This window comes from Myripristis murdjan, chromosome 8, assembly GCF_902150065.1.
Source record: "Myripristis murdjan chromosome 8, fMyrMur1.1, whole genome shotgun sequence".
Classification (NCBI taxonomy): domain Eukaryota; kingdom Metazoa; phylum Chordata; class Actinopteri; order Holocentriformes; family Holocentridae; genus Myripristis; species Myripristis murdjan.
In genome coordinates, this window is record NC_043987.1 from 24,482,388 (window position 1) to 24,496,097 (window position 13,710).

The window sequence follows — 13,710 nt, forward strand, 5'->3', positions numbered from 1 at the left end:
GTGATGTGGTGGGCCCACCAAAAAGGATGGTTAAGGCCGTGCATAAACTCATACTGATTCAGCGAATGATGTTGCCATTACATATTTGAAGTCAGTATGTGTTAACATATTACCACATGTATTTTCTATAATTTCCCTATGCAGAATTAATAGGGGGAATGGTAGTTGGCAACACACTGCAAATTAGGCTTGCCATATGTTGTGCGCCCTGTCTAATCAAGGTTTGGTTTGGAATACATCAGCAAATGTTGATCTGTCACATTTGAGCTAACCACTGAACAGTCATGGTTAGGCATAAAATGGTTAAGTTTAGACTAGAGATGGTTAAGGTTAGGCAAGGGTTTAACAGGGTTAAGGCTAAGCAAAAGGATGTAGGATGGGTCTTACAGGCTGCACAACATCCAACAGGCAAGCCTCAGTTTGCTGCAGCAAAGCAAATACAAGTCCTACAAATAGAGATTTACTAATGAAAACAACTTTGAAGTTTTTGAAATACCGACTCAAATTCTCCATGACAGACGGCCATATGGTTTTGGATGCTTTTCTGGATTGAATGGGTAATCATTTTATCCCCCATTAGGCTGCTTATAGAGACATTACAGGTGTCAAAACAGCAGCTTCACGTCCAGTGCGAAGAACAAGATGGATGAGGGTGAATGAAGTCACTAATCGACATCTCAAGCGCTGAGCGTAAAACCAAGAACATGCACGACACAGAAATGATCACATAAGCCAGCAGAATTCAAATGGCCCCACAAATGAACTATGAAAAGGCCCGTGAAACTGGCAAATATTTTAATCATGCTCACTTAACAATGTTTCCTTTGGATGGAAATAACAAGACTGGCACTGGATATTTATTGTCCCTACAGTGGTGCTATTTTGGAGTCTGGGAAACAGTCCAAATCTGCCAGAATAAACACCTCATTGAGTAGGCCATACTGCCCGTCACATTAGATTTTATCCCAGATAGTGCTGAATTTCAAACGCACGCCAATCTACAGATACAGTACGGGGTCAAATTTAATGCTGCTTACAATTAATAACAGCTATATCAGCCTGTGTTGCCTGCCGGATAAATGCCCTCCAGGTAACATGATGAGTGCACTGATTTATATCTATATGAACACGCTAATTGAGATGTACTAATTGAACCCCTCCTGCTCGGACTATCCAGGCAATTATTTGCAGTCTTTGTGCCGAGCAGCACTACACTTGTCTGGCAAATATTCCTGAAATATAACAATTTCATGAATTTTATGATACAATGCAAATGCCCTTAGGGAGAAAGAGGGAGAAAAAAGTTCTCTCTTCTTGTGGTGTGCAGTTAAAGCGGCTGAAGTTTGTTGATACAGATGGGGCAGCTGAATGGAGATAAACACAGTGGAGAGCTAATTAGATCACAGTATTAAATTCCATATCTGGTAGTGAATAAATTCATTTTGTCGCCTCTTGCCTGGGCAATGCCGGAAATCCCACTTGGCAATAGAACACGTTTGAGATGAGAGCGCGTCTGAATGAATGAGGTGCGAGAGAGAGAGAGAGAGAGAGAGAGAGAGAGAGAGAGAGAGAGAGAGAGACTTTGGGAATAAACTTAGAGTCAAACGCGCTGTGTTTTGTCACATTGCGCTACACCTGCTTGTATCTCTGTTGCTGAGTAATGGCTGGGAAAGCAACAGATCCCGGTCACGATCCTCAGCTGCGGAGTTCCGTGTGGTGACGGTGCGCTGAGAGCGACACCGGTCAGGCCGGTCAGTGTGAACTGACCGGCGTCAAGTCAGCCAGAGAAAGAGACGGAACATCTGGCTGAAAGTTTCACAATAAAACCCCTTTTCATGTGCAGGCGTTGCATTTTAAGCAGCATAAACTACAAAATAAAAGTAAAGAATATGAGCCTTATGTATGAGGGTTTATTTTCCCAGAGTCATGAACGCACAATACTGGAAATCTCCGCTCCTACTGTACGGATACCAAAAATACACAGCTTCAGGATGGACACCTTATGCCTTTATTGTGAAAGTAAAGTCGCAGCACATCCGGTCGCGCTCTGGGTGATTGCGGCGGACTTGACGAAGCTGCTGAACTGGAGAGCCGTGCTTTCTGCGTTGGCAGCTAGTCTTTTCCAATCTGTTTCCATTGATGTTGGGCACGGACGAGCAGCGGGAAAGTCGGAAACGGAACGGGACCGGTAAGGCAAAGCACGTTTATCTGTTTTTACACGAGGAGACCCGCGTTGCCTCTGGAAAAAGTTTTGCTTTGGCTGAATTGGATTGCGTTTGATGCAGTATTAGAGATTGCGATTCACAGCACAGCATTCATGCAGGATTCTGTAAGACCTGGGCAAATTAAAGACAGTGTAAGTTTTTATTCTTGCTTTTAGTGCATTGGCACAGAGAGAGTGGACAATCAGCGCGTCTTCACCTCCTCAGATAACAACTATGAATTTTATGGTTGGTGCGTAATTACGCGCAATAGCAGTTTGACTTTGGGCAACTCTTCATGTCTAATCCCATCTCTCTCCTCACTACTTTTCACTTCTTAAGTTAAAGAATGAATAAAGAATCTATAAAGAATAATAAAGAATTCCAGGAGGATATGCATGTACAAATATCACTGTATGCTTAAATTAAATACTATATAGTTCAAGTCGAAAAATATATACACCAGAACATCCAATATCAATGCAACATGAGATATCAGCAATAAGATCAAATATCAAAATAAAGTCACTGCCGGGTACCGCAGATATGGCATAAGTCCCTGTTGGAATGCTTAATGAATAATACAGTGTTTTTTTTCTCCTGTCTGTTTTTTTTTTTTTTTTAATATGTTCATAAGACGAGATTGTATTTCCAGAGGCAAGTTGTACAAGTTGCTACGGGTAGTCAGCTGCGGGTCGATGCCGTCAACATTTCCTGCACCCCTGTGCTCTGTCCTGCTCAGTGCCCAACATTAAGGGCCTGTCTCACCCTGTGGGCGCACTTATTTTTCAGTGGAAAGGGTCAATAAGCCTCCCTCTCCACTTGCTGGTGTGCACTATGGGTTCTGTCATTGCAGAAGCTCAATCCTTACCCGCCTACTGGAATATGGATGTTATATTTCACATTTTCTGCAGCAGTGAATTAAAAGTTGCAAATTGGTTCTGCAGAAAAAAATACTATATTATTCCTACAGTTTTCTCACTGTGACTCATGAATGTGGCACGTAGTCTATTATAGTTGTTATAGTGACTATCTTTTCCATAAAGGTCTGTGCAACTGTATTTCTGTCTTTTTCTTTCTTTCTTTCTTTTTTTTTCAAATAATTTCTGATGTTTTTGAGTGCTTATGGGCATCAAAACAACACATTATGACTGACTGGACATTGTACGGTTCATTGCATCTGAATGGGGCAAAATTTTACTTTGCACACAAGATCTTAGGACTTGTAGGACTGCCTTGGAGACGAGCATTTTGTTATTCTGCGCGCATACACTGTCTCAGTGATGGTCCACTGGGACCAGTAATGACAGATTTTACAGCCTTCTGCTCATGTAAGCATTTTTGAAGTTTGACGTCTCCATCTCATTGGTGCTGGCAGGCTTTTGATTTGGAAAAAAAATCCCTAAAAGTACTAAATAATTTGTGGATTTACAGCTGTACACATAGAGCGGTATTTATTTTACAGAATTATTTCCACTATACACAGGTGTGAAGATCAGTCAGGTCTCGGAGGGCTGTGTGAAACTTTCACTTGACTCTATTATACATGATGGAGTCCTGAATAAATGACTCTATTTCGCTGCTCTGTGGGTGCTCAGTAGCTCTTGTAACATGTCAGAGGTGTGATTAATAAAGTGAAATATCACCGAGCTGATTTAGGTAAATTGAAATACTGTGGCTGCCATACAGAGGTTTTATTTATGGATGGCATTTTTCGAGTTGGCTTCTCCTTCTGAATGGCTGTGGCTGAGTAATGTTGCAATCTGTCTTGTTGTTATGATAAAGTGCGCACAAAGTTTCTCGCAGTCATTTGTGCTTTATTGTTTCTTATCTTTTGCTAGAGGGAATGTGGCATTTTGACAGTTTTCACCCTTGCTGTATGAGATTTAAAGAGACGCCCGGGATGGGAGTGGAGGGGGTGACGGGGTGCTCTCGCCTTTGCCATGCTCTTCCCTGGGCTTAAATTGTTTGCTGTTTGCAGGGCTGATGTAGTGTGGCAAGAGACAAACAGTCTGTCCACTGCTGTGTGTTGTTAGTGGGTGATCCTCACGTTAACTGCCACTTCAGGGACCCAGAGGTGAAACATGGCAAGACCGAGGAAAATGCATTATAGTGGCAGCATGCTGCTTGTGGTGCTCAATGCTGAAAACACTCATTCATATTTCAGTGGGCTGTTCGTCAGAAAGCATTAACATTCCCACATTAGAAGTAAGAGAGCTCGCCCTAGGGCTGCGTTGGCACAGATCCTGTCCTTGTTTTAGGAATCGGAAGAAGGATTAGTTCCGTTTTGCAGGTGGTTATGCAAGATTTCCCAACATTGTCAGTGTTTTTTTTTTCAGTGGAGAGTAAGGTACCCCTCATATGAAGGGGAACTGTAAATATTGGCTCCTTCTTTTCCTTACTCAAGCCAGTTTCAACAGCTCGCCAAGTCTTGAGAGAAAAGCATGTGCGAGAATAAAAAAAATACTGAGGAGATTTGGAGACTTAAAATGTAAAGAGACAGTGCAAGAGAAAGAGAAAGTGTATGATTTGGTGGTGCGGAGAGAGCCGCATCTACATCCCAGCCCGCATAACTTGATGGAGGTGAGCGTAAACTCTCTGCGACAGGCCGAATGGTTTACAGTGCGGAACAGTGACATTCTCATTATGCCCACAAACCAGAGCGAAGCACGGCGGCTCCCTTGTGGTGTCTTGACAAGAAGCTCTTTCCCCTTGACCCCGTGAGCCTCCCAGCCTTCCCCTTGTCTCCTGCAGATGGGCTCAGGTTGCTCAGCCGCCACGCCGGCCCGTGATTCACACCATGTATGTGCGCACATGTACATGAATATGTATGTTCGTCCTTAGGGTGTTGCAGCATTTACTCGCACTGTTTTCCACCGTGAATTTATGAGAACTCTGTCTATAAATATATGCATGTGCAAAGCGTCCTTGTGTATACACATTAAGCTGTTATGTGTTTTTGCTGCTTCTCCTTCAGGGCAGGATACAGTTCCTTTTTCAGAATTTCATCAGTCCTCCTCTGTGCTCTGCTTGCCTCTGCCAGCTACTTGCTCGTGTATTGCTGCCACTCGCCGCGTAATTTCCTCCATGATTTTGCTCATCTGCTGCTCGAGTGGCCTCTCGCTATTTTGCTGTGACCTTCTGTTGAGCCTCCTTCTTACGGCTGTTATCTGTGGTATCATCTCCTGCTGGGCCAAGGTGACCAGCCCTTTCACACTCTCATCAACACACACAGCTTGAGCCCAAGGACCCAAAGAGTGAATTTATGGACTTTCGGTTGTTCCTCTCCCTCTTCACTCTCACTTTCTCCCTTTCCCTCTGTGTGGCTGTTGCCCTTGATTTCAGCCGATGTTGCAAGTGACCAGAGTAGCCCAGTGACCTTCAGTCGGTGTCTGTGAAAAGTTTTGGTGCTAAAACGATGACGTGCGCGCCTGTCGCTTCTTCTTGTGCCAGCACAAACACACAGCTAATTCCCAATTAGCCGGGGGAAGCTCGGCACAGGAGGCGGTCGTTGCCCCGCCGTGGCCGGGCAGAGCTGCTTTGTTTTCCTCCATCGTTCATATGGAGCACTCCAATAAATCAGTTTTAAATGGCAAAGTGGCTTTTATCTGTGCTACTTTGGCGGTTTATGAGTTGTTTTCTAAACCAGTTGTGTCAATAAATTGGGTTTAAATTGATTTGCCTAAATCCAATGTGAGACAGGAAAAGCTTGTCTTTTGTGTAAGGTTTCAGTGGTCTGGTCTTTATTTATTCTCTTCTTCGGGATGAGGACACAATTTCCATCCGGAGTAATTCCCGCAACTTAGATTCAGGATGAAGTGCATTTCGTAAACGAGGTTCTTATTCAAATATGGGTGTGTCGTCGAAGATATGAGCGAAAGCACCTCAAAAGCTTGGTGAGAACCGCAAATTCCCTCAGCAGCCTACAGGGGTTAGATGAGAAGTGACAGGGCAAGTAACAAGCTGTGCGAGGCTTTGTGTGACAGGCAGGTGAACTGAAAAGGGCAAATCCCTATAAACAGGCATAAACATCAGCCGTGATCTTTTTCTCTCGCAAATGGAGCGATGGAGTGGTGGTAGCAACAGCACCCGTAACCCCCACCCTCCCTCTTCCCCTGGGCCCCTCAGTTGACCTAGGTTGGTGCCCTGTGTTTCTGGTGGCAGAGGGCAGGACTGGAGGTGTCAGGGAAAGGGTGGGGGGCGGGAGTTGAGGGCGGAGGGTGGGGGGGAGTCTGGGAAGGCCAGAGGGAGAGTCAGGGTTTCTGACAGCTGCATGAAGCCTGCCTCAGGGCATGCAGGCTGCCCTTTTCCAGTAGAGAGCCCCGCCCCCCTCAACCCCACACCCCCTGCCTGGCCGACTGGCATGCCCGACTGGAGGTGCTCAGCCCTGGGACAGACTCAGCAGCGGCTGCCTGGTTCCTCAGCGGGGTGCTGGAGGACTGACACGGCTGACCCTCGGGAAGCAAAGGCTTAGGTTACACTCCCCTCTCTGCTTTCTTTCTCTCGGCCTAAAACGTAACCCCTCCCCACCGCGATGCCTTTTGCACCTCAGCCTCCCCATCCTGTGCCCAATCGGGAGGTGACCTGGCAGCGGAGGAGAAAACGAAGGGAGGGGAGAGGTGGCCTTGTCACCTCCAGTAGTAGCAGAGGTCACGATCCCCTTCAGCGGCACGCTTCGCCCCCGTGTCGTGCTTCGACTTGTGCCGCGTTTTGATCACGTTCCAGCATTTTGATTTGTCATTATGAGATCATTATCCTCATTAACTGAGGGCACCAGACCTCTGCCTCACTGCCATGATCTATGGACACACACACACACACACACACACACACACACACAGCAGCAGCAGCAGCACAAGCACAAACACAAGTAATGACTCACACTGACAGTGGCCCCAGTGTTAAAGCTGCACGTTTGCACACTCAAACACACACGCGCACACACAGTGGCGTGCCTATGCCGCCGAGCTGCTGGTGAATGACGGCGCTCTCGGAGTCGAACACTGCCTCAGTGTGCTCGACCAGGTAGATCTCCTCCGCCCCTCCACGCACCGACAGCAAACGCTAAATAGAGCTCTTGTTTGGATCCAGTTCACTCAACAGGAAGGGAGGGGGCTGAAATCATTTGATCAGAAATATCCATTAAAGATTGCTTTCATAAATATGCAGATACCGTGTGCAGCTGTGTGTCTTTTTCATGTTGAGTTTTGGGTCAGTTTCAGTCATTTGGAGTCATCTGGTATTCGTTTATGTTATTTATTTATTTTTTTTTAAAACCTTTATTTATACAGGTATGGCTTGTTGAGCATTTCGACAACGCCCCGCTTCACACACAGTCATTCCTACAGTTACACACATTCACACCTGGGTGCTGTCCGGCACAACCGCGGCCTTTCACTCTTGGCCACCTGAACTCCACTGGAGCGGGCGGGGGGTGCAATGCTTCGCTCAAGAACATAACAGCCAGCAGTTTTACTCATTAACTTTCTCTGTCAGGATTACTTGTAGCGGAGAGGAGCGGTTTCTCAGCCCTGATGGTGTGTGTTTAGTCCCTAACTTGTTTCCACGGGCTCCTTAAGTGCTCTCGAGGCTTTCAGCTATCATCACTGGATGGGATTATGACAGCGGCACTCATGTATGAGCGTTTTGTGTGGAAACTTCTGGCAGTGTCAAGGAAAACATCCTCACGGCATTCCAACCAAGAGGACAGCCATAAATAATAATTTACTCGCTAACCATGAGATATCGTTTGTTTGGCTGCTAAATCTGTGAAACGCATTAGAGGAACAGAGTATTTAGCTGGCGGGGCTTATTCAGAGGCTACATCTCAAAATCACCCCAGGAAGCACTCTAAAAGCTTTAAAAACCACATTATCAGTCGGCTACCCACAATACATCTGCTGGTGGGTAAAAAATTCCAGATGGTGTCAAGTTATACTGCGAGTTTGGAATGACCTAACTTTTGTTCTGCAGTATCTTTCTAGGGTTATTTTGAAATGTTTGCAAGTCGATTAGAGCAGATTCGATTAGAGTTTTCACCTGGACAGGAACACAAAGTCGGGTGCAGTTACATTTGAGTGTTGATGAGCACACAAACGTCCCTTGTTAAATAATTTTTTTTCATTTGTAGCCTACGTAAGTGCAGCACACATTGGAGTAATGGAAAGTAAGACCTCGGTAGGCAGTTTTTAGACAGCTGACACGAGGCAACATTGTCACGGCTGTCAACCAAATGTGAAATAGTAGCGACTGATCAAGCCATAAGGTAAGACAGGTGCAATCACTAAACTGCCATACCATACCATACCATACCACTTTATTTATATAGCACATTTAAAAACAACAAAGTTGAACCAAAGTGCTGTACAAGTTAAAAGACAAAAAACCAAACAAACAAATAACACAAAATGAACAAAAAACCACATAAGAACATAAAACATACATGGTGTCACATACAAGGAAATGACACATAAGAACATAAAACATACAAGGTGTTACTTACAACAAATAACACATAAGAACAGAAAACATACAAGGTGTCACTTACAAACAAATGACACATAAGACACATAAGAACATAAAAACATACAAGGTGTCACATACAAACAGATGACAGAAGAACATAAAACATAGTCACTGTTACATACACACAAATGACACCTAGGTACATAAAAGCAGTCAACGCAGGCTATGTTTTAAAAGCCAAGGAATAAAAATGTGTTTTTAGGCGTGATTTAAACATCTATAGCCCACAGACATGCCAGTGTATCACGTGCATCTATTGATTTACATTTGACTATGAGCAACTTCATGTGTTTGCATTTTGTGTTAAACCTGCTTGCACATTTGAGCCTTGTCATTCCACCAGAGCAACTGCTTTGGTTCCCGTGTTAATGAGACATTTCTGAGAGACACAAACAACCCCCAAATGTCTTTTTTTTTTCCTCCCTACTTTTTGCGTGTCAGGGTGTGAAATGAACAGTTCTTATTCTCCGTGCAAATTCATTCTAAAATGTAAATAATTAAAAAGTAAGGGGAGCCTCTCGGTAAGCAGAAATACTTGGTGAACTTTTGTCAATAAAGTGGATTTGAGATTTTTATCGACCATCGCGCTCCTCCACTTGACCTGAATCTTCTTGAGAAAGCATAACGAGCCAGAGGCAAAGGCCTGACAAACCTGTGATGTTGCTTTTCCCCACATAAACGCACTCAAAACCACTGGGATCATGCAGAATGACCAGTTAAGCGCAGCTGTTAATCACAGACCAATGCATATTTATGAATGCGTTACAATGCCAGACATGCATTGGAATCATCTGGGGGGGAAAACAAAATAAGCACTGTTTAATATATCTCATTAACTAAAAAGCCAGAGGTGAATGAAACCCCAGGTAATCAATTAAGAAGAATCAGAATCAGATCAGAATCAGAAATACTTTATTGATTCCTGAGGGGAAATTGGGAAGACAGCCCAGCACACACACACACACACACACACACACACACACTGAGAAGCCTTCAAAACAGAATCTTCTTGATACTGCCTGTTCACTGAGCCTGTAATATTTGTTTATATTGACGTGGATCCAGCAGATAAAGAAACAAATGCAGCTTGACGAGAGTGTGGATGGACCTGCTACCTTCTGTAATCTTTCCATAAAATCTGCTTTTTTTTTTTTTTTTTTTTTTTTCCCCAGTTAAGGCAATATGCATACGCATGCAAAAGTTTGGTAACTCATCAAAAACAGAAAAGTCAGTGGCAAGAATTTGACTTTGTCGTGCACATACAGAGTTGCTGAATTCAGAAAATCACTGAGTTGAATTCATGAACTCAAACATGGATTTGGAAGGTGATTATTATTGATTTTAATTTTTAATGCATGTATAATTCAGTTTTAATTCAACAACAACAATTTTCTCAATTAATCAAATGTTTGGTTAAACATGGTTAATTAACAAAATCAGGTTGGAGGGTGGATTTACAAAAATGACAGCAGCAAAAAATAAACCAAACTGAGCATGTGGGCTGCTGCCTGCTCACTACACAGAGAAGAGAGACTGACACTGGTTCTTCTTCTTCTTTTTGTTGGTTTTTAGAGGCGGTTGTCAAAACAACACAAATGAAAGACAGCAGAACATACAGTATATACTTGTTTGGCTAGACCTTAGACAGCACAGGGCGAGGACTAACCTTAAACTCTTACATTTCATGAGTTTCTTTACCAATACGGTCTTATTTAACAATTTGACACAAAAGACGTAATTTAGTTATGATTTTAAACCCAGTTTTCAACTGTACAGCATAAACGTTAACTTCCATCCACCTCAGCCCGCTGACACTCTTGGTTTCTTTCAAATGTCTAAACTAAATGAGTTATAGGCACAACTTGTTAAACCATAATGTTAATAAATGGCTTTTGAAACTGGTTGTGGCATATTTTTCACTTAGTTTGTATGCTAATTAGTGCCAGCCAGAATGTGTATGTGTGTGTGTGTGTGTGTACCATACGTTCACTGTGTGGCATTAGCAGCACCATCTTGTCCTACTTTATTTTGTCCTCTGTCTCTAGTAGCACCATTAAATACATATTATACATTTAAAAAAATAGTTTTGGACAACATAGGCGCAGGTTGATCATTTGGTCCATGATGTATTCAGCCTCCCTCTGAGGCGAGAGCCTAATGTGTAATCCACTCCAGCACCAGGAGCAATTTATTCACCACCAATCCTGTTAAGTCATGACGAGCCCTCATTTTGAGTGACAAAACAACTTATCCTTGCAGTTTTGTGAGCCTCTTGTACCGTTGGTTAGAGTCAGCTATCCCGCTTGTCTTTCTGCCAGCTTGACTATGTTGAATACTCAGTTCAGGCACTCTACGGTCAATTATTTCTGAATTCCTGACCATCGGGGTCTGTCATTTTCCTAAAAACGTCCCCGGCTGGCCTGCACACATCAAACGCGCCCAAGCACGATTGCCCCCGGTATGCACGTCATCACGTTGAAATACACAGGCATGGCCCGACATCATTATAAATCAATAGTCCAAATACAGTCATCATGTCTTCCATTTAACTAAAAAACATTTTTGGTCCTTTTAATCAGACATGGGATGTTTATTTACCTTGACAGTTTCGGAGGTCAGTTGTCACTCTTCTCTGACAATGTCACACTAACCTCGCGACAACTGCCACCTACAGTACATGCAGTAGGTTACTGTAGCGGGTGGCAGAGGTCAGACTGGGAATGGGCGGCGCGCCCCGAGGTTAGTATTATTATTATTAATAAATGCAGGTTAAATACGGGAAATTTACGGGAAAATACTAATACGGGAGGGGGCCGGGAAAGGAGGGTAAAATACGGGAAAATCCAGGCCAAAATGGGATACTTGACAGGTATGAGATAGGAGGAAGTGGAGCAAGATATTTCTCCATTTCTGGCCACAGCAGGTGAGTGCATCTTATAGTTAGTTACCTGCAAATCATAGGGTAACTTAGCAACATGATATTGTTGCATGATGGTACCACCCTCCAAAACAAAAAATTAAAAAATGGTAATGTCTTTGCTTTTACTACTAACGTTGACATGGAGACAGCTCTACAAGTCATGCAATAAGTTAGATAATCCACATCCATCAAAAAATAATGGCCTCATGAGCCTGCTCGAATGGAGTCAGAGTGTGAATCCCTCCCGCAAAGAACATCCATCACATGCTTCCTTCATATGACAGTTTCCCACAGGAGCTCTGAGATTTTCCTGCCAGTGGGCTGCTGTGGAAGAGGTAGAGCAAGGAGGGGCGTAGCAATTTGTTTGACGATTTATTGCTGATGAGTTCGATTTTGAAAGGCCTTTGAGATATGTTTCTAAAGAAGGCCTATAAAAATAAAGGCAGGAGAGAGAAAAGAGCAGACAAGAAAAGATGGAAGATGGAGATTTGTCACATAAATGCGCAGAAACTGGACGTCGTCCGGCTGCAGCACGTCTAATCCAGCCAATACAGGATCACCGCGCTCTTATACATTTGCGTAAAAAAGCTCAACGTGGGTTTGACCTCTGGCCGCGCACCAAGCAGCGACGCGGCTACATCTGTGGGCACACAGGCTCCGACTCGGTTTCACAGCAGCACACACGCAGGGCCGGTTGAATCTGGAGGCGGATCTATTATCGAAGGGCCAGCCTCACCCTGTGGAGTGCAGCATCCACCCACCAGCGACAGAGGAAATCTGGGCTCGATGCCGACAAGCATGCATTGATCGTGTTCACGTTGCGTCTCGAAATGCGCCGTCCCCTGTGGTTCTCCATTCACAATAACAACCTTCTGCAGTGCCCTGGCTCACTGGTGGCTGATTTAACAAGTTTTGGACAGAGTAAGGGAAGATAAAACTGAAACGAATTTTAATTGCGTGCTTTTATTGCCTCCCACTATACATCAGACCATAATGAAATGCAGGATTTCTGTTCTGTTCAGGAAAGGGGCAAAACCTACCTCTCTAAAAATGTATCTTGGTGGAAGATCAGCAGGGCGCAATTATGACAGACAGCATCATGGGATTTATTTATGGTGTTGGCATGCATTGTGTAGTCCTCAATTGAACCAAAACTATTTTTAGATCTATGGAGACTGATCTGTTGGTGTTCTCCCCTCTTCCATCCTCCTCTCATCCAAAGAGTGATTATCTTGTTGGATAGTGGGCCACTTTATTATCAAGTATTGCCACAGGTAAGGAGAGTGTCCCAACTTCTGCTGCTCGGTGGAGCTCCTCCACGGTCAGCTCCATGCGATTTTGTGAAGGTCTTTTTTTTTTTTTTTTAACAGTTTTTACACAGTATTACACATGAGGCTTGCCTTCTATAGCAGCAGCCTTTTGAGGTGATTTTCAGGATGCTAAATTCGCTCATTATATTGGTGTCAGCATGGGCTTCCCGTTTGTTGAGTCAGTGGGAATAGCTGCACACATCGAAATTAAGTAAAACCTGGCTAACACTGCAATCCATGCTTTATGAAGAAGAAGAACGAGGTCTCTTTTGCCTGCCCTAGGACTGTGTCACTTAATTTAAGTGTCACATTAGCTGTAGTATAAAACGAACTAACTAACATTATTTTAAAATGTTTTGCACCGACATTTGTACTACAACTGTTACAAAAATGTGTATCATATTGGATATCGGATATGGTTATTTCCCTTAAAAATCATGTCAGTGTATCCCTAGCCTTGCTGACACCCGTCCCTGCGCTGAATTATTTACTGGAGTGTATTATGACCTCTGAGATAGGCTGAACATGTCGGGGTCCAATTTGCCGATCTCAGTTTGCCTCGGCCAAGACTGGTACTTTGGTGATGTTAAGTTTCATAGTTATAAAACACCCAGTCACATACAGCATATAGTAAGACGGATGCTTATGGAACTCATGGATACTCATTTGAGAAGCAAGGGGTTGCAAGGGTCATTTCTGCACTTCCATTAGCTACATTTCAGCCAAGAAAAAATTTGCACCAAAAAAATATGAA

The 13,710-nt window shown here is 43.7% G+C and overlaps 1 protein-coding gene across 1 annotated transcript in view; it reads left to right on the top strand.

Moving 5' to 3' along the window:
* Nucleotides 1-2,135: 2,135 nt before the first annotated feature.
* Nucleotides 2,136-13,710, top strand: part of znf385c (zinc finger protein 385C) — a 152,425-nt gene continuing 140,850 nt past the window's right edge. Inside the window, exon 1 of the mRNA XM_030056988.1 lies at nucleotides 2,136-2,188. Within this exon, the coding sequence (XP_029912848.1) occupies nucleotides 2,140-2,188 (49 nt within the window). The 5' untranslated portion in view covers nucleotides 2,136-2,139. The remainder of the gene's footprint in view (nucleotides 2,189-13,710) is intronic.